This window comes from Scatophagus argus, chromosome 17, assembly GCF_020382885.2.
Source record: "Scatophagus argus isolate fScaArg1 chromosome 17, fScaArg1.pri, whole genome shotgun sequence".
NCBI classification, from domain to species: Eukaryota; Metazoa; Chordata; class Actinopteri; family Scatophagidae; genus Scatophagus; species Scatophagus argus.
In genome coordinates this window covers 17,962,047-17,984,286 of record NC_058509.1, presented here as the reverse complement: position 1 = coordinate 17,984,286, position 22,240 = coordinate 17,962,047, and the positions used below count along the sequence as shown (strand labels likewise).

The 22,240-nt window shown below is 39.0% G+C and overlaps 1 protein-coding gene across 6 annotated transcripts in view; it reads left to right on the top strand.

Moving 5' to 3' along the window:
• trappc9 (trafficking protein particle complex subunit 9) overlaps positions 1 to 22,240 on the top strand; it is a 193,064-nt gene that overhangs the window by 44,142 nt on the left and 126,682 nt on the right. For all 6 annotated transcript variants that reach the window (XR_006845927.1, XR_006845926.1, XM_046418121.1 and 3 more), the window contains 2 exons: positions 3,811 to 3,974; positions 14,369 to 14,521. Coding sequence is in view for 4 of the 6 variants with exons in the window: in XM_046418121.1 (XP_046274077.1) it covers positions 3,811 to 3,974; positions 14,369 to 14,521 (317 nt within the window). In the remaining 2 variants the exon portion in view is untranslated. The remainder of the gene's footprint in view (positions 1 to 3,810; positions 3,975 to 14,368; positions 14,522 to 22,240) is intronic.

Below are 22,240 nucleotides of genomic sequence, written 5' to 3'. Positions count from 1 at the left end.
GCTTAATTCTTATCTTCAGTAACGTGAAACATGCGCTCAATTGGTCATGTGACTGACCGTAGACAAGACAAGAACATTGTTTGGCTGTAAAAATATAAAAGGACAATAAGTCCTACACTGTTCACCCACAATTGATGTGAACACCCTTAAAGCTGAAAGTCAGCACTTTGATCTCGCAGTCATTATTTCATTTCACATCCATTGTGCTCCAGTACAGAGCTAAAGCAATGAAAGATTTGTCACTGTCCTGCCACGCACAGACTGCACTCTGCTTGGATGGTGTTGATACTCTATTTTCTAAAAGTAACAAAAGGTAAATGTTCAGCAGAGTGTCACTGGTTGACGGTCAACAATCTTTCAACTCACATATGCCAAATTAACGATCAAGTCTTTTCCCATGACCACTTTCTGTGTCACCAAAGTGCAGTCACTTCATACAGTGTGCATGTAGTGGTTTAAAAATCAACATTGCTACAAATTTTGAGTTCTTTGAGTAAAACCTCCTCATAAACAAATCAATAACGGATCCAACGTCTTCAGTGCTGTCTGAATTATCTCTGGCAGTGGTTAGCTGATCGTCTTCATGCAGGCAGGATGTCTGGACATGTAGCTGCAGGATGTGGAAAAGCTAGCTGTTCTGTCTTGGAAGAATAGTTTTGTTTTCCTTTGGATACACGCAGAATGTACGCTAGTGAGTGTGTGTGGAGAGGAATCAAATAGCAGGAGAGTCACCAAGGCTGCTTTGGATTTGGATCATTGAAGCTGAAAGCTCATTTCGATACATTTTTAATTTAAATCAAAATGGTGATACTGCTTATAGCGACCCTGTTCAATCCTATAGTTAGTACAAAATCTCTATTTCTCCCCTTCACACCAATCCATCAGCATTTCACACAAGCTGGCAGTGTCACCCTACCATTTATTTCAGAAACTAGACTATCCTTGCACTCTTTCTGAAATTAACCCAACACCTAGATGACCTGTGTCTATAAAAATGGGCTGCCATGTACTAAAACTTACAGCAAGTTCTGATTCAAAAAGTTTTACAATGAAATGTAACCCACACATATTTTGAGTCAATACATTGGCGGTGGCAAAAAGCAAAAATGTTTTCAGAGTGAATATGATTAAACGCTCTTTATTTCGAGGCTGTGACTTGACCTGATAAATAACGCTGGTAACGTTAGTTGAAACAATACTTTTTTTTTTTTTCTAATATCAGAAATAACTGCAGTCTCTGTTAGTAGCAGGAGCATTTCTTTTCATGTAGGTGTAATGACATTTTGCATACGGTAACAGTAACATAAGAGGAGGAATCATAGGTTAAATTACTACCAGAAAATAACAGGTAAAGCACCCTGTTGGAGTGTTGTAAATCATTCTGACAGCAGAGCTGCTGCAAAATCCACTATTTAGGTCATGCCTGTAAGTACAGCACTTCAGCAGCTTTTGATGTGGGAAATCTTTTTATTCTCCAGTGTTGGAAGAGTACTGTAGCAGATACATGAAGCAAATAGAATCCAGATCTAATATGTCGTCTCTGGGGTGCGTTCACTGAGCCCACAGGTAGACCTTCAGTTTTGGCTTCAGTGGCAAAAGGTGCCTCATTGACTTCTCGGATATTTTTTTGCCTCAGGCTAAAAGCTGCAGTTTTTACAGCTCCTCTTTTTCACATTACTAACATCAGTGTTAAACTGCAGCTTTAGTTGTTCAGAACATTTTAAAGGCCTTGAGCATAGATCTGCTCTGTGCCTCCAGCCATGTGCTGCCCGTACCCGCATTAATCCATGTTGCTAATGTAGTTGCAAAACCATTTAGATATTTCAGTTTATTCATTTAAAAAAGATTTTCCACCTTTGCTGTATTTCAACTTTCAAAATGCATCTGAAATGTCAGTAAGAGTTGTTTTTGTGTTGACCCGCTGTCAAGCTCATAATAAATTCTAGGCAGTTGGTGATGACTGGCATTGTAATTGTAGCCTCGGGCTGAGTGTTTGTTGCATATTAAAGTAACGATACTGAACATGTGCATGTATAATGAGGCATGATGAAGTTGTAGCAAACGCTCACATTGATCTTCCGTAATGTTGTACGTTCCCTTTTGCTCCGCTGTTTACATTGCTTCCAAAGACAGATGCCAGACGCTCTTTAAAATTCAAAGCATCAGCTGCGGGTGTTTTGCTTTTGACAGCTGATGAAAATACTTTGCTGTGTCAGTCTGTCTTTACGTTTGAATATGTTGACATAAATGTACACATACTGTATATCTGCATGAATATAAATGCCGTTAGTTTGCGATATGCTCCCCCCCCCCTTCATGCATACACTATATAGGCAGAAGTATTGGGGCACATGACCCTTCACCTTTCTTTCAGATCACTACTTTGTTGCTAAGAAACATAATTGTATTGTGCATTTCCTTCTCTTTCCAGTACATGAAACCGTAGGATACAAAGCAATTCTGGGCGTTTCTTAATTTTGCTCAATATTGATCCGATTTTTGATGGATTTCTGACTGGGATGTAGCCAGAAAAACAAGCAGTTTTAACAAGTACTGTCACAATATGAGATTTTCACTGGATGATTATCATGAGCAGAAGAATTCACAGTAATGATATTATTGCGATATAAAACATTTCTTTCTAAATTTCTCTCACTCAGGATTTAACCCAGCAGTAGTAGCCACACACTGTGGTAGCATCCAGCTAGTTACTGTATTGTCTTTTTCTTCTTTTTCTTAAACCTCAGTGCCAGAAATAGCCATGGCTATTAGGTAAAATGTTTTCGAGTTGTCTATTCCTCTGCCCGTCCCATTCTCATGAACATGATATCTCAGGAACGCCGTGCGGAAATTTCTTTCAAATTTAGCACAAATATCCATGGATGAATCAGTTAGATTTTGGTGGTCACAAAACAAGTTTTAGCCATAACTCAAGAATTCAGCTGCTATTTGTAACAACACAGAAATGTCTAATAGAATAAAATGATAATGTGATGCCATTTTTTTAACCAAAAGGTCCAAAGTCCAACTTCCCTGTGACATCATAATGTTTTCTGTCTATTATTAAACATCATAACTCAGGGGAAGAAAGGCAGATTGTGACCATATTTCACATTTGATCAGATGTTGAACTGCTCACTCTAATCTTGGGTGTCCTCCTTTAAAACTGGGCTGACTGTACGGATCTTCTGTGCTGAACATGAGTGTGAAGCATCCACGTTTTGGAATTTGTAGCTTCTTTGCAGCAACATCCATATTTGATACCTCGTAGTCCATCACAGGCTCACTGGTTTTGATGATATTGAGCCTCAGGTGGTTTCTGTTGACAAACTCTCTGTCCGTCACTACATGGCAACTTGACTGGCATGGTGGTAATTCTGGTAACATGTTAAGCTACAACCCAAATGAGCTCTGATGGAAAATCCCACAAATAACTGAAAGCAGTGCTAAAGTCTCAGCAGGACTCCCCACCGCGGGAGGAAAGCCATCAACAAATGATGTTCCAACTAATGAGATTCCAAAAGGCCTTTATCATCTTTGTCAAAACGTGAGGGAGAGCATTTTAAACGATCTCTTTTCACACATCTCTGCTTGATTAACGCCTCAAGAACTGTTCTTCAAATACAAGTATAACTGGCATGTTTGTATCAAATCACATCAGATGTACCTTCTCCATCCTATGCCTGTTATCTCTTAACACATTTTCTTCAAAGTCTTAAATTATATTAGCCCTTTAAGGGAATAAAGGCAAGAAAATGAGCACATTTTACTCTCTGTTATCACTGAAGTTCTCCGTCTTCCACTAAACAGATCAGCCCACACGCCTCAGCCGATGTCCAAAGAGGAGCTGTCCAGCACTGTGTCCGTCCAGCTGTTCAATGGAGAGACCCAGCAGCTGACCATCAAACTGGAGAACATTGGATCGGAGGACATTGAGACACTGGAGCTAACCTCTAAGACTGTCAGCACCAAAGGTTGGTACTGATATCATGATGGTTAACGCTGCATATGTTGGTTCTTTATTTCTTATATCAGATGTCAGTGACTAAATGAACAGGGAGTTGTGTCAGAAAGGAATGGCAATTTGTGGATTAATACCACGTAGAGGGATAGACTTAAAAGTTAAACGTGCTATAACAAACAATGATATACTGTTTCATATGTGTAGACAAAGTTTTTTGCTAACGCATTGTTTAAGTCAGGACCGCTTTTGATGTACTTCATCACCCGCTGAGGTTGTGCTGCAGTCTCTTGCAGTCCTCGTCTCCGCAGTGGCACAGAGGTCACTGCCCGTTGTCTTTGGTTCTACATCTTTCATGCCCCCGTGGCTTTTCACTCTGTGTTCCATCTCTTTGTTCAACACCTGCTCAGGCCCTCAGATCTCTGCAGTCCCCTCTCACTCCGACTGGCTGCCTCTCCCTTTTGCTGCTTTGCCTTTGTCTCGCTGCCTGTGTGAAGAAAGCAGCTACATTATTAAAATGGGCAGGAACATTTCCACGCGTTCAACTCTGTTTGCTTTAACTCCTCGTGTGCCTCTGCGGTGCTACCTGTGGTCAGCAATCCAGCCATGTGCTAAACAGTAATTCAAGTGCAAAATAAGATTTTAAACCCTTCTCAGTAACTGTTCAAAATATCTGAAAAGTTTTTGATTTATTTGATTAGTTATGTCTCTTTGTCCTCACATAATTTGAAATACTCTCATGCAGTTATTTTCATGCTGTCTGTTTTACGTTTTTGTCAGTTTTAAACGTAACCAGCCCTGCTGAGTTTAAAACGTAACCAGCCCTGCTGGTCTCTGGAGCTGTCTCATATCACAGTGGATAGGAGAACTCGACTGATATTGAATTTTCAGTGAAAACAAAATTTCTAAGTTAGATAAATCTGATCACGGGGCGGCACGGTGGTGCAGTGGTTAGCACTGTCGCCTCATAGCAAGAGGGTTCCAGGTTCGAATCCCGGTCTGGGCCCTTCTATGTGGAGTTTGCATGTTCTCCCTGTGCCTGTGTGGGTTTTCTCCGGGTACTCCGGCTTCCTCCCACAATACCAAAACATGCACTCTACACTCTAATTTAGGCTACTCTAAATTGCCCCTAGGTGTGAGTGTGAGAGTGTGTGGTTGTCTGTCTTTGTGTGTTGGCCCTGCGATTGACTGGCGACCAGTCCAGGGTGAACCCTGCCTCTCGCCCGTAGTCAGCTGGGATAGGCTCCAGCTCCCCCGTGACCCTGACGGATAAGCGGTATAGAAAATGGATGGATGGATGGATAAATCTGATCACAAATCACTGGCCATTATACATTTTGTTGACACTAATAACAGAGATGTTTTGTAGAATATATCTTTGGTATTTTTGTACTGCGATTCTTTTTTCTTTAGTGCAGTGATTCCCAAGCAGGCGTACCTCAGCATCTCAGCTAGTTATTAAAAACATATCCACTAATATAACCAATCATGTTAAATAACACTATTAAACAAGAAACTGCTTCTACATCAGTTCAAATAAGTACATTTTAAGCCTGATGGGTGTTAAATATTTTTACACGGAAACATTGTCACGTTTTCATGATCATTTATCCTTTTTTTTTCTCTGACTTGTGTAAGTAAAGTCTTTTTTTCCACCACACACAGTCCGTTCCAAACGTTTTAACAAAGATTTTCCAACCTTCTTGACACGTAATATACCCAATTGGATCGTATATCCTCTGATTCAACCTTGGGAGTTCAGTAGATTTAGGATAAACCCAGAAAAATCCTTTTCCTGTGCTCCCAGCAGTGTGTACGGGCTTCATCTGACTTTTCCAGAATGGCACCAGTTCTGTGTTTAATTGAAGAACAGCTACACTGAGGGTTAACACTCATCTACCTTGTCTACCTTGCACTGCTCAGTGGTATGTTTTTCTCACTCTCAGTTTCCTTCACATGCATGTTAAGGGCCTCTCTATCTTTGTTGGGCGGCCCTGATGTACATTTTATGTCCCTGTGTCAGTGCGGTGAGAGAATCACAGAATTACAAGTCCAGTGGAGTCCTTGCTCTAAGGTGGATAAGAATTGTCCTGTCGATAGTAATTAGTACGGGACTGTAATTAAGATAGGCAGTGATTTGAAGACAGTCATCCAGTGACTAACTGTCTACCTCTCAGAGTCTCCCTGCTTCTTACATTCTGTGCTCCCTGCTGGCCGCACTCCAAGGTACAATGTAGTCTCTCCAGTTAACAAGACTTCTCTTTGAAATGGAACTGTTGTTATGGTTGTTGGAAATGGTTTAGGCCGCAAATATGATTTTACCTCAAAGGGAATCTTATTTTCAGATGTTGGATGAACAAGCAAAAAGAACTGACTTCTCTAGTCCTGAATTAGAAAAACACCATCTGTAGTTTCACTCAGGAAGGCTTTCAACAAACATTTGAAAGTTGAATGAACCAAATCAAAGCATCGCTTTTAAAAATATTATTATAGTAGACTTATTTCTTAATTTCTTGATTTTTTTTTTCTCTTGAATTTCCCTCGGGATCAGTAAAGTATCTATCTATCTATCTATCTATCTATCTATCTATCTATCTATCTATCTATCTATCTATCTATCTATCCATCTATCTATCTATCTATCTATCTATCTATCTATCTGTCTATCTAATTATATACTTTATATACTTTTTTTGCAGATGATTTTTTCATGCATTGGTCAATATTGAGATTTTTGTCATTAACATTTTTTTTTAAGTCAAAAATGTGAGTTTTGTTCAGGACATTTATGCAGATCGGCACATATTTAATTAGATAATGACTCATGTATATCTTTAAAAATGCAGTTTCAGAAATTTTGTAATATTTGATAATATAATATTTTGAGAATGACTTGGCTGATGAAACAACTGAAGACTGACTCTGTTGGAAAGACCGTCTGAATATCAGCAGTTTTGTATTTGTGTTTAACTTTTTGAATGATAAATTCACTACTACTACTGCCACCTGCTGGCATGGAGATATTTTTCCTCTCACACAGGCGTGGATTGTATGTGCTCGTTTGTCATTTTCTCTAAATTTATAACAGACAGAATTGTCCTGAAGAGAAACTCAAAGCTTTTCTTCTGTCACTTTCATGTTCAAATGTCCTCTGAATGAATCAGCATCGTCTTCACCCTTGTTTGGAAGTTTCTCTTTGTTTTCTGCTTTATATTGTTTCATTTCTCCCAACCTTCTCTCCTTCAAATCCATAGCTTCTCCAGTTTCAAGGAATAACTCAGGTCCTTAAATTCCTTACATCACGTCTGTGGAGAGCAGGGTTTCCTAACACTGAAAATTCAAATCTTTATATCCTTATTTTGTTGCCCTTTTATGATTACATTTAGTTTCCAAAGTCAGGAACAAAGAAAAATCAGCTGCTCAGTTAATTTTCTCCTAATCAGCAAGAGAAAGATGCAGATTAATGTGTGTTTCTGCTCACTACTGTTATACTGAAATTACAATCTGGGCAAATCATGATAAATATGGTTTTAGTTATCAGTCAAGTGCCAGAACATGATGGAATTATGGCCTTAATGTTTCATGTATTAATTTGAGAACAGTTACAGTCTCATTTAATCATTTACTTACTTATTCATTTATTTATGTATTTATGGCTATTCAGTCATCATGATTCGTTTATATTCCCTCCATTATCTTGGTTATGTATTGAGGTGTGATATCCAGCCATAGGTACAAGCGATTTGGGCCTGTGAGTGTATATATTAAAGGAAAGGGCTGCCAATATTCTGTATTTCCTTTTATCATTATTATAACCTTCAGCCCATCATCCCCCACACATATTATATACCTGTAACATCAGATCTTACTTATCAGTAAACTTAAAATTCATTTAATTATAAATAAAACCTAAATCTTATAAATACATTAAACTTGTAACATTAGAAAATATTAGGTGTGTTTACACTCTGTGCACACTGTCAATGGCTGCCTAATGCATTAGAAATGTTGTCTTCTTAGAACGTGTGTGTGAGTATTTTTCTGTAGTTTTCCTTTTACTGCTGAAAAAGTCTATTCATATTGTATGCCTACAATGGCTTGATTGGTACATGCGCAAATTGAAAGAACTGACTACTTATGAATCAGTCAGCAAGTCACTAGAAGACTAAACTCTGATACAGTACACATACAATACAGAGATTCTGTTCTAAAATGATGATCATTTGATTATCACATCAGGAGTGTGTCATGTTGGTTATTTGATTGTTAGCATCAACAGAACTTTTAAGTATCCAAATAACTTTTCCCTTGTCTCCCTCTTTCTTGTCCTTGAGGGAGCTTAGCAGCGGCGTCTGGAAGCTAAGATAATGTTATCAGTACTCTCAGCTATCTCTACCTCTGCAGTCAGTACCGTTTTAGGTATTTTGGATCGCAGAGACTCTTTAGACTACCTCTGATACACATGCAGCGAGTCTTAGAACAATTACTGTTGATGTATAGATAGTGTCGTCCTCACCGTTAAACACACACGCACAAAGGGCGAACATTAGAACATGTTCGTGTTAACATATTGTGGTTCACTCCATTAGCACTTGCTTCAGTTGTTTTTTAGTTAAACTCTGTTTCTGACTGTTGAGCTCTTTATCTGTTTATCTACAGCAGGAAAAAACACGACTGTTAATACACGGTATGTTATCATTTACACTCTCTGGTTATCTGCACCCTCACTCTGAATTATCTTATGATGTTGTATTTATGAACATATATGAGCACATACTGTAACCCAAACAGTCTGCCTTATATTTTATCTGACTGTAACACTGTGACCACAATCTAGAATCTCTCCTTTTCCACTCGGCCATCTCCTCAGGTGTCCTCACGCAGCAGGCTTCATTACAGTACAAAGAAAGAACCCCTGTTAGCAATTAAGTACCCCACATCTGAGCTGGGAGACCTTTGAAGGCCATTTTAATGTCAGATCAGCTTCTGTCTGGATTGTGTCACAGGAATCATTTTTTAGATTTAATTTAGGTTTTACTTTGTTCCTGTTGGCTGTCTGTGGTAGTGTTTGATGTTGAGATTGTGTAAGTAGTTGTATTGAGGGATAATGTATCCAGCTCTTGCAACAACGCTTATTCAAGAAATTTCACCTAAGATATTAGCAGCTGTTGAAAACTGCATGTGTTCAAATGGAACCTGTGGCTTCCATCAGCCAACGGCTGAACCGAGTTTAGCTGTTCCACAGCAGACGGCAAAGAATAAAGCCATCCATGTCTCACTAAGATGTATTAGTTTTCTCCTGGAGAGATTGCAACTTGTTACACTTGCCTCACTTCTCCTCTAGGAAACAAGTGTGAATTTTATTTTGACTTTTGCAGCAGTTTTTTTTTTTTTTTTTTAGTATCAGCTGCAGGCAGAGTGGCAGCACTCCAACATTCATATTCTTTATTTATACCAGACTGGTGTAGTCAAACATTAACTGAGCAGTATGCATGTGATGTTTTGAAAATCTCTCTTCCTTAATGCTTTTCTGTGCTTGTGTTTAGATTCAAAGAGGTTTATTGTCGTATACACAGTATCAACACAGGGTCATCTGAGCAACAAGGCAGGCAAGCAACGCCATATGTAGGTTTATATGTTGTATTTAACATTTATGATGTTAAATTTTTGCTGTTCTTAAGACTGCAGCACCTCAGCTATAAAACATTTTGGAATTTATTTTGTCAGATTTGATCAGATTTTAGATGAAGGTCTAATTGTGAAGTGTCATTTTCATGCAGTGTTTTAACAATAACAATAATAAAAAAAAGGACACAGAAAAAATTAAATTGCATGTTTTTACAACATACATGCTCTGCTCTGTCAATCAGTTGTCTTGTTTTTCGCTTGCTGAAACACAAGGGGAAAAATTTACAGTTTATGTGTTTTGGTTCCATGATGGCGCCTCCTAGTTTTGCATTAAAAGTGTGCTGCTAATGTCAGTCTGCGTGAGATCATTTATAATGTGCTCAGCTGCTGTGGAAGTCAGCCTGCCAGCTGCTGTCAGTCAAACAGAAACACGCCCCCGGCCAGCCACCAAGAGCACAAGGATCATTTCTGATATTTCCCCAAAGATTTTTTTCTCTTGACTTTAAGCAATAAAAAAAAATTATAACAATAAATTTAACAAACAAAGGGACAGAATTTTTTCCTATAGTGATGACTAAATGTGATATGAGTTGAATACCTTATTTATGAAATAATGTCTATAATTTAGTTGCTTATATTAAAGGCTAGTGAACAGTCTGTGAAGTACTGTCTGAAAAGTGAGACAACAGTGCAGAGGGTGTGTTTTGCATGTGGGGAGAAGGAAAAACTCTTGTCATCCTGCAGGGATTCTCTTTGTTTTGTGTAAAGTTGTATTCAAGGCTTTATGCGATTGTCATCTTGGCGGTATAAAAGCTGTTATCCAGTTTTGTTTTGAGAATCAGGTGGGATGCAGAACTATTTTGTTAAGGATTTTTAATGTTCATAAATGGTTTTATTTTACTTTAAAGTCAGCACAGAGGAAGTGTTCCTGGCAGAGTCTGTTCTGTTTTATGCTGACCAGAGTGGCCTCCTGGAAAGCTGGGCTTTGAACTAAGCCATATTTGCATGGTATTGTTCCCAGGTTGTTCCAGAGGCTGATAATTAGCACACATTGGAATGTTCTTGTTTCTGCGCTGCAGCCGTATCGGACCTTTTGTGCTTCACATCTCTTGTTAGGCACTGCAAAGGTTTCTGTGTTCTAAGTTTTCATCTTATTGAATAACAAGTTCTTCAAGTGCCCATGCTGTTACTTGATGGAGTTTTGTATAAAGGTTTCAAGTGGCAGAAAATGGCAGTTCAGCCAAAGCTCACATATTGCCCCAGATGAAGAACAGCCTGATCGACTGCATCATTCAGTCCAAGTTGCTAATTGCATTGCAGTGCAGCTGATCAGACAGTTCTTTCTTCTGAAAACCAAAGCCACGGTTTCTCTAAAGTGCTTGAAGCGCAGTCCTTGAAATTACCACATTTGAATGAATGTGTATTTTTAATCTGCTCTATCTAATTTTTACTGGTGTTTTACAGCCTCATTCCATTAATGATGAGGAATCACCCACTTAAAATGGTATTATTTGAAGGTGGATTCTAGATGGATACAACTCTCTAAATATAGGCAGCTAGAAGTGAGTTAACACCAGTGAGCTTTTTCACAGCTGTCAAACAGACTTAAGTTCTGTTAATTACTTTATTTATCCAAACTGGGAAATTCACTCTTTACATTTACATATTGAAAGCAGTGGGATTCCAATGGGAACTGGGGAGCAACTTTAGCTCTTAACCAATGCCCTGGTTGCAGGAGGATTAACTTTCATGTGCCAGCATACAACAACGAGGCCAGAGCAGGGACAACATTCGGACTGCACACAGAAAGGCCCACATTTATCACCAAATGCATCATATATACATATACATATATATATATATATATATATATATATATATATATATATATATGTGTATGGCATGTATTTATATACTATAATATATATACATGTATATATATATATATATATATATATATATATATATATATATATATATATCCCTTTCAGAATGCTTTCCATATGTGGTGATGTTATGCTTTGTCTGCATGTTTGATCATTAGGCAGAGGATCACTCACGCAGCAGTGACAGGAGCTGTAGTGTCGCAGTGCAGCTGCATGATGACAGGACTTACCATTCCTGGTGTGGTGGTCACATTTCCTTGCTGCCACATGCCTGTGCCTCCTTGGTTATAACCTGGCAGTGGTTATACGGGCCACAGCTGAGAGGGCCTCTCTGAAGCCTGCTGCATTTTCTGTGGATGCTGAATGAATAAAAGATACAGAGTCACAATAAGGAGACAAACAAGCAAAACATTACTCTTCCTGTCACAACCACAGCCATCTTGACATATAAGATAGGAGCTTGGTTTCTCAAAAATAAATACGGGTTCATAAAAACTTTATAGATAACAAAAACAAACTAGAATTGAAACATAGTCGCCAACTGCAATCTGTGCAATCAAGTTTTTTTACCCTCAGTATTAAAGCTGCAACAGCAAGGGGCTGGTTTCACTTCATCTGGAAAATCATCAAAAAAAGATTGAGATCAATCATACACTTGTTTCATCATCACATATGTATATGTATTGGGATGCATGAATACATCTTAAAAGGGAACTTCATTGATTTTATACATTAATGTCTGTTTACAGGTGTTGGAGGGTAAAACTGCATATGTCGAACAAATTGTTTTAAAGGTGCAGAAGACCTGTGTGAAGTCCGATAATTGCCCTCAAATGATGGCACTTGAGCCAAAGACAGTTAGGTCCAAAGACTACAAGTTTGAAAATGAAAAACAGTAGAAAGAAGTGAGCTTACCAGACCTCTGTATCCCTCTCATCATATCTGTTTGAGATCAGAGGCTCGAGGCTACATTAACCGCTTCAAGCATAACTTAGCCAAATCTCAGAGTGAGTTGCAGGCTCTTGAGTTGCATTGCGTTGTTAGTAATGTAGGTACCAGGCCTTACAAGAACGAAGAATGCACCAAGGAAACTTTGTGACCAGCTGGTGGTCCAGCTGACCAACAGTGTTACGCAAGCTGCTCTGCTTAGGCACTGAATTTTTCTTCAGATATTCCATCTTGATTGTGATATGTGATTGTGATTAAACAATTTACTTTAACTTTTCCCACGTTGTGTTGGGGGAAACGATATTAAATCAGTCAGTGCTAGTCATCCATCTTCTTACATTAATGGCCTTTGTCGTGTGATATAGTGGCTCTGCTTTTTTTCCTTTAAGTTAATGTAGTACTTCATGATAGCAATGGTCCTTCTTCCTGCTGTGGAGGTGTTTGAAATCCTTTAGACTATAGAATAGCACAGATAAGCTGTGAATACAATCATTTAGTTTTTCTACGAAAGCTAAAGAACTTATTGGTCAGATTGTTTTATCATTTATCTTCCCAAATCTTGACATTTAATACTTCAATCAAAAAGTAAATTTTGAATGAGCGTTTATTTGAATAAATGTTGTGTCAAACAGTTACACAAATTCCTCTGATTGGTCCTGACTGTTGCTTGTCATACATACCTTACATCTCCACTACAATACTACCACTACATTTTTTAATGATTTTTTTTTTTTTAATGGTTTAGTGAGGAAGAAAGAAAAGCAGGGGAGTCGCAGCCAGAGGGGATGGAAAATGTAAACGTAGCCTTGTTTTTCTGGACAATGTTTGAAATAGAGGCTGTGTTGGATCTGCTTGGGGGTAGCTTTGACATGATCTCTATGTTGTTTTTTCAAGCTGAGCAATGTCTCTGTTTAATACTGTAAATAATGCATGAAAAATTGCTCGACAGTCGTCGTGGCTACAATTTCTTATGACTCATCGTTTGATAACGCCATCCACAATCCTTGCTGTCTATCTTTTCAATTACGAGGCCTGGTGTTGCATATTCAACTTGTTTTTTCTTCCCAATCCTTTTTCTTTTAAATCATTTCCCCATTGCCTCTCTCCCTGTCCCCTTTCTCTTTCTTTCTCTGTCTTCAATTCACTGCAAGGAGCTGTGAATTTATGAATATTTGAAGTGGAGTGTTATTCACAAAATCTTTATTTAATGGTGCCTACATTCACATCTTTTAGAGGATTTTAAAGGCTTTGGTTATGAATCAACCAGGGGTGCGTAAACAGTTGTTTTCGCAGTAGCTTGCATCTTCCCTTCTCGTGCTTCTGTTAAAATCAACCTGCTCGCTGTTCCCATAGTCCCTAAGAGCAGGAATGGCTCACCTGCACAGACAGAACACATGCTTTATTCAGGTGATGTATCATTCATTTGATGCTCCTGGCTGAAGTGGATGCAGCTGAGTCATTCGTCTCAGGTATGGGGGTTGGAGGCATAAATTAGAGAGTTACGTCGAGTGATGAGCAGCCAAAGGACGGTAGGTAGGAGGCCAATCAGCAGCTTTGTTGCTCTGGAAAGCGCATTGCAAAAGAAAAACTGTAGTTGCACACGTTCCTTTAGTGACGTGCAACCTGCAGCAAATACAATAAGTGTCTTTATCTTCTCATATCATTTTGCACAAACTGCGCAGATAATAGCTGACAACACAAGTTATTTTTTTTTTCCTGTTAAATGCTTATGTGCCCACAGCCTTTTTGTGGCTACAAGCACAGCACTGTCATTTTGTTTTCATTGTCCAAAAATATTTGCATCCAAAAATGTGAAAGCCAATTTGGCAAGTTGTTCCATCTTTTTTTCCCCAGTGCAGAAGTACCTTCATTTTCTGACTCTTTTTTTTTTTTTTTTGATTTGTTTGTTTTCAATTTGCATCTTTTTCCCTTTGTGTGTTTGCAGAGAAAGTGTTTGGGGAGTTTCTGAGCTGGGAGCTAGAGGAGGCTTTGTCTCACCTGCCTCTGAAGCCTGGCCAGGCTGTGACACTGACTGTCAGCATCAAAGTCAAGCTGGACTTCTCTGGTCAGGAGAACCTGCTGCAGGACCTCAATGATGGTGAGTGAACACAGACGGGCATCTGTAAGCCTAAACCTCCTGAGTAATGCAAGAACTTCATTAAATACAACAATTAGAATTCTAAGTAGGTCCAAAATACAGCATTACTGTGAGAAGTTCACGTTTTACTTTATGGACGTAGCATATCCTTTAGCTACGCTAGTGGCGTGGCTGCAGTTCACCACTTTGGATTGGATGACATTCTTGACAGCTGCATTGCTATACTGAGTAGTAAATTCTTAGGGCATCTGGACTTGTTAGGGTTCTTGAAGACGTTTCGACTCTCATCCAGGAAGCTTCTTTAGTTCTAAATTTTGACGGGGAGTGCAGAGTATTTAATCTCGGGCCAGCAAAATTAAGAATTTACTACTCAGACCATGACCTGGATGACTGAGAACCTTCACTGACATGCATTGCTATACATTTTGTTCCAGACAGACATGTCTCCCTCTGGATCAATGGTAATCACTTTGGTGATCACCAGTAACCACTGATCCATCATCAGGTCAAACTTCGCCCCATCCTTCTGACCAAATGTTTGCAAAACTAATGACGTTCTCATCACCCTAAGTTGAACCCCATGTTTATTGCTAAATATCAAATATTGTCATGCTAACACACATGTTAATATGGTAAATATTGCATACCTGTTAAACATCAACACATTAGCATGCCGATATTAGCATTCAGCTTAAAGAAATCCTGAAATACAGCCTGACAGAGTTGCTAGCATGGCTTTACACTCTTAGTGTTGTTAACTGATGATGTAATAGCACAAAGTAGTGTATTGTTAGTCAGTAATGACATAAAATTATTTTAAAAATTCACCTGTCAGTCATAAATGTTTAACGAGATGCATTATGATAAAATTAAGAGATTAATTATATTTTTAAATATCTTAATTGTTGCCTCCATAATTGGTAGTTAGGAATTTATTAAACTGGTATTTGAGTTCCTGTTCCTTATGTAAGTAAATTTGTTCCTTCTTTTGTCTTGAAATTGATTGCACTTCAAGCGTTACATCGTCTTATAACTGTCCATCTGAATTTCTGCACTTATTGGGCGCAGAAATGTTAGTTCATAACTTTAACACGAGAAGCCTTGATATGCGGCTGTGGATTGAGCCGTCTCAATTACAGCTGTGCTAACCCGTGCTTAAGATTCAACAGTAATAGGAGAGTGGTCTCAAGGTCTCAACACCTCCATTTCTTCCCTAGCTTCTGGCTTCCTCGCTTCAACTGTTGAATTCACTCTAATTCTTATTCCTGCTTTAAAAAAAATAGTCTGACCTTCTACCCTTCCTTAAAGCTCATTCGTTGTGTTTCTTCTCCAGTCTTTCTCATAGTTCATGCCCAGCCTCCTTTCTTTCCTGTCTCGTTCCCGACCTCTCTACCTCCTTCCTCAGACTGTTGAACATCTTGAACAGAGACTCTGTGGGCTGATAAATATTAATGAGCGATCAATATGGCCTCATTTTTGCGCCGCAGAGACTTCTTTTTGTGCGTGTATGCATGTGGATTCGGATGAATGAGAAGGTAAATAAATCCGACTCTGTATGTTTATATCAGTGCCCCTTTCCTCGTGAGGTCATTAAAGTGATACTGTTTGAGTTTTTTTAATTAGCTGAGCAGTAATTGGGACCCTGAATTAAGGAGATAAGACATGATTCTTCTGAACAACAGCTCCATATTAAGTTACTGTGGTGTCACCATGTTGTTTTGGTGTACTGATGAAACTGGCTTCATAACACATTTGCATTTGAAATGTTCAAAGATAACCTTGTGCAGCAGTTTCCTAAAACATACTATGTATATACAAATGCAAAAGTCATTTCTCTCACTCATTTTTATGAGCCTCTAGAACTATGTGGAGGTGTCTGTATCTGCAGGCATCCTTCCCTCTGCCTGCGTTTTTCTTATTGTCTTATTACTTTGCTGTGCCGGGGCTTTTCTTAGACTTAGACTTAGACTTAGACTTTCTTTATTTGTCATTTGGATTTTCATCGCGAACGAAATTTCGGTACAGTGGCTCAAGCATAGCAGGAATTACCGACAATATTCTTTTAAAAGAAAAAAAGTAAAAAATATAATATATACACAATAAATATGCAGTAAAAAGTACTTGAAAAATGAGATATTTTGTATAAAAAGTCAGTCAGCATATATACATATGTAATTATTATTGCACAGTGAGTATGTGTAATAAATAGTACTTTTGTAGATTGCACAGAATATAAATATATTGCACGGTAAATAAATGGGCTGTAGTCCTGAGTGGTGTATGTGTGGGGGAGGAGGGGAAGTGATCATGTAGAGTTAAGTAGTCTTATGGCATATGAAAAGAAGCTGTTTGCGAGTCTGGTTGTTCTGGGCATCGGCCTTTGCGCTGCACTGTGTAGCCCCCTGACAGTAACAGCACGAGGTCAGGACTCTATTGTGATATTGCCCATTTCAAAGAATAATTTGACATTTTTTATTAGCCATCTTACTGAGGGATGGATTAGAAGAGCAACAGCTAATGACAAACATACAGTATATTTTTACAACTGGGTTAAATCAAACTACGGTTTTAATTGTTCTCATATTATAACTTCAGGGACAGAGTACAGCACAAAACATTTTGCAACCACTGGTGTTATAAAACATTTTAAATCCTCAGAAAACTTGAATGTATTGCAGGGATTAGACATGCAGTGGACAGACTCTTATCAGTATAATTTAAATAATCCAAAGCAGGCCATCATACACTGAAATTAACTTATACTGTAACATTGTAAACATCATTCCATTTTAGTGGTATATGACTGTATATTAAGTCTGAGCACTGACTGCACTTTTCTAATGCAGAGAAATCAGGGGAGTATTGATTGTCCCAGTTCTGTTTATCTGTCCTCAAATAAGTTCTAGATGCCATTGATAATGTATGTGTGAAGCTTAGTGAAATGATTCACCTTGATGCTCTGGACTTTCTAAATTTTTGGGCTGATTTGGGTCTGCTATTTCTTTTACAGCACTTACTTATGCTAAACTGAGCTGAATAAGATACACATGACAATTGCACTAACTCCTGATGTTGAATGAAAACCTGATTCCAGCCCATTGCTTCAGATGGATTTAATTGAAATCTGTTCGCATTACAAATATTCTGTGTTTTTGGTAGTACAATCAGTACTGAATGAAAATAGTCAAAACTTTATTAAGAGATGTGATCTCAGCGTTGAAACTCTGACAGTTGTGAACGGGCAGATGAATATGAATGAACTTTCTCCACTTTGCCCAGGTGAAAAGATCTCATCTGTCTCTGCTTCCCTCTTTCTCCACTTCTCCACAGCCTGAGGATAAATGAAAGCTTACAGCCTGAGTCGCAGGCGTCTGAATCTTTCTGTTGTGTATTCTGCCGCTGTTGTGTTAACATCAGCACTTCTCGATACTAAATATAACTGTAAGCTCAGATGTCTAGCAACTCTCATGTGACCAAGGTTTAGTTTTTACGGCTTGTCGTGTTGTACTGAAGGTGGAAATTGGTTATCTGATAAACGGAATGCTGAGGGTAATTTTAGGTATCACCAGCACATGAATTGTGTGCTATTTATTTACATGCATAGAATGTGATACCAATTCAGTTTGTCTACTGTAACTGTGATGCTCTCTGGCAGCGTTGCACTCTCACTGAGGTAGAAGGGCCAAATCAGACAAGGCCACAGAAAACACTACACAAGGAACATTCAAAACAAGCTGGGCTTTGCTGATTTATCCTCAGACAAGTTTATCCCTCACTTTAAGTCCAGCTTGGAACCACAACACCATAACTCAGGATCAGCTGGGAGTGATATCATCGCTCAGAACTAATGGGCCTTGACTTGCAGCAAGCTTTATTGTGTTAAATGGTGTGACTGTTGTACTTAATGATAATGCTGCACCCCACATTAAGGTTGCTGCGCTTTGTTCCACAATAAACGTCTGCATCAACAAGAAAGGAAGGAGACACACGAAACACATTGCTTAAACTAATATCATGATGTTAGGGGCTCAAAGAGGAAGATGTATTCAAAAGCTCTGATTTAGGGACAGGTAGGTGCTGTCTTTGTGTTTTCACTTTGTTCTCAGTCGACATCCGTGAGAGAATGCATTGCTGTGTAACTCATGTGCTTACTTTTAAATTACTTAACTTTCAACTCACACCAGCGGGCTAAGCAGCCAAGTGCACTTTTTAAGGTAATAACCTGTGACATTTGTACTTTTTTGATTTCCTGTCTTTTGAGATACAACATAGCTGTAATTCAGATGACATCCATTTCATGAGAGGTTTTATATTTGCTAAGTATCTGGGACTCTGGTAGGCACAATCCTGATTCCAAAAAAGTTGAGACATTGTGGTTAACCTCACTCTTAATCTTGTTTACAAACTTATTTATCTAAATAAAAGACTCCATTCACCTTCACGTGGCTTGGCTGGACTAGATCGCAATTGTTAAGATATTAATAAAAGCTAAGTTTAAGTAAACAAGAAACAAAGTGAATTTTGATTTCTCAACCTCCTCAGAAGGTGATCAGATTCCAAGTAGAAATTAAAACTGGAGAACTCTTTCTGAAAGCTCCTATTCAGGTTGGTAGTTACTACAAAGGTGGCTGAAAACAAGATGAATGTGGCTTCGAGTGTTCTAATCACCCTTTTTGTTATGGTAATGAGGTTATAATGCCTTGACACCTACATCTATTCTTACTGCTGGGTGAGGGGATCACACCTTCCAATGGTCAAGTCATATTGGCTACTTCTTTGATGACCGAGACACCCGCACAGAGCGAGCACAGACCGATAAGTTTGCTGCAATTTCAGACATATGGGGATGGTTTGTCAGCAACTGCATCACATCCTACATCCCTGGTCGACACATCACCATCGACGAACAACTTTTCCCATCCAAGACTCACTGCTGTTTCCTACAGTACATTGCATCTAAACCAGACAAGTTTGGGATCAAGTTTTGGGTGGCATGTGACTTGAAAACCAAATACGTCTGCAACATCCTCCCATATCTTGGCAAGGACCCCACTCGACCTCGTGGGGAGAGAGTGTCTGAGAGTGTAGTCATGAGGCTGATATAATATAAATGCAAAAACACATGCATGCACACACACATACAAATCCACTGTATGTGCATAAACCCGCCATATGGACACACACAAACAAATGCAAAAACACAGACACACAGACAGACACACACAACTTATCTCAGAACTAAAGGATTGCTCTCCTGAGCTGTGAGGTGTGTCCCCTCCCCCACACAGGTTGAAGTGCCTCCAGCCGTGAGCTGCTACTAGCCACATTTCCATAACAAAAGGGAAGATCCACGGGGGGGCCTTTAGTCATTTGGCTTTCTTGTGGGCATTTTAGGTAGAAAAACCAAATGGCTCTTCTCTGGGACTTCTAGTGTTATTTGCCCCGAAAGCTAAAATACTAAACTGTAAATTAATTGTAAGCTAGCTAACAAGGTCAGGCACTGAGGGTGTGTGTTTGTGTCTAAACTTAATCAAGATTTTATCTGTTGATCTGTTTGTGTTCGTATATCCCCAAGTGAGGTATCACAGAATGTGTAGTTTTGTTATCAGCACTAGAAATTCAGGTTGCATATTTGCGAAAAGAATTTCCAATTATACCCTGCTTTGGGAGCAAAAGATGTGCTGTTATTCCAATTCCAATTTTCCAGTTTGTTGTAAATAAACAAAAATGGAGCCGAGCATTTATAGCTGCTGTGGCTGAACAGACAAAGATAAGAGTGCAACTTACTGAAACCTAAGTAAGCCTCATTAACAGAAAATCAAAGGAAAAAGACGACGTATGCCACGTGCTGTCTGTCTGCTGATCTCTCAGCAGGACAGTTCACAAACGGCACCAGAGTGAACGCTTATCTCCTGTGATTTTAGTGCTGGAAATGGTCTCAGACAGTGTGTGGTGAAGCAGAGCTGACGTAACTGCAGTCGTAAAATGAAAAACCTGTAGTAGAAAATGAATAGCTCTTATATAGTTGATTCAAGTAAAACACCACGTGAAAATCTGCATGGCAAACATTTGTTACTGCTGTTATAACAAAGCAGCTTGTTTTTATTTGATTTCCCTCTGACTTTAATGGAGTGTCCAGATCCACTGGAATGGCTTTCTGTAATGAATAGTAATCGCCTGTGCAGATCTTTGTGTATTACCTCACAGATTTTTTACCCATCACGTAGCCCCATTTCTCTCCCTCCCTCCCTCCCTCTGTAAGGTTGATAGAATCATAATGGTGTTCTTACAGTTCGCACTCTAATATCTGTGTTTTCTCAGGGTTTGAATTTGTAGTTGGTACTAAGCACAAAGTTGCAGTATAGTGGTTGCAGTCCTCACAGTTATGAGTTAGAATTGTGCATCTTCAGTCCATAAAGTACATGGAGAGCGAGACTCAGGTCAGTCAGTGTTTGGTGTTTGAGTTCAATTTTCCATTCTCGTGATTCTCTTCCTCGAACAGGATATTGGACAGCTTTTTAATTATAATGACAGGTTTACATTACAACAAGTCATATTTTCCATATTTATTGCACATACCCATCTTCCAGTAAAAGGCTTGTAAATGTGAACACGATTGTCACTGGAGAGATCACACCCTACAAATCTGTGCTAATACAATTATATCATATGTGACACAACCTGTCTAAACCTGTGCAGCAAGATGGCCACTGTTACAAATGCTGAGTTCACCGTCACTCTCCCAGAGGCAGTTAGACTGAGAACTAGACAGATACTGATTGGAAAGAGGGTGTAAAGGAAGGGATGGTTGTGAGCAATGCCATCATCAATCACTCCACCCATTACTCACACAGTCTCTGCGCCACAGGACACCACGAGTCATGTGTACCTCCTGAGACTGACAGCATACCATAATTAAATATACAGTTCGTAAAGTCTCAAATGTTATCTGAATTTTCTGTTCTTTCATCTTCTGCCCTCTAGTCTATGTCGTGATGCATGCCTGATCTCTTAAACAGCAGGACACCCTTCCATCAAGGGTACCAGTCTTAATTTTTGCACATTTTAATGTGAAAGCGAATTATTGGTTCTGCTGTGGATCTGCAGAGTTCTGGTGTTGCCCCGTCTGGTTGCCTCAAATCACAGAGGACCGTTACTTAGACAAGATTGCCTGTTCATATGAGAACTTACTCATTTATGAGCTTAATGAATGACTATGTGAGTATGGAAATTGTTTTTCAAGGGAAATCCTTAATGCTTCAGCATACCAAGACATTTTGGACAACAGTTTGGTGAAGGTCCTTTTCTATTCCAGCATGACTGTGTCCCAGTGCGCAAAACAAAGTCCATAAAGACATGGTTGGATGAGTTTGGTGTGGCCTACATGGCGCCCGGACCAAAACCCCATTGAACACCTTTGGGATGAATGGAGATTGTGAGCCAGGCCTTTTCGTCCACCTGACCTCCAAAATACGCTACTGCATGAATGGGCAAAAAATCCTACGGAAACACTCCATAATCTTATGGAAAGCCTTCCCAGAGGAGTGGAAACTGTGATATCTCCAAAGCCGTTCATGTATTTAGAATGTGATGTCATTAAAGTTGGTGTAATGGTCAGGTGTCCCAATACTTTTGCCAATATAGTTTATATTAGATAGGTAATAGGTTACATTGGCCTCTTAGTTACCTCTGCTATTGTCAGACTGTTGTTTAAACAGC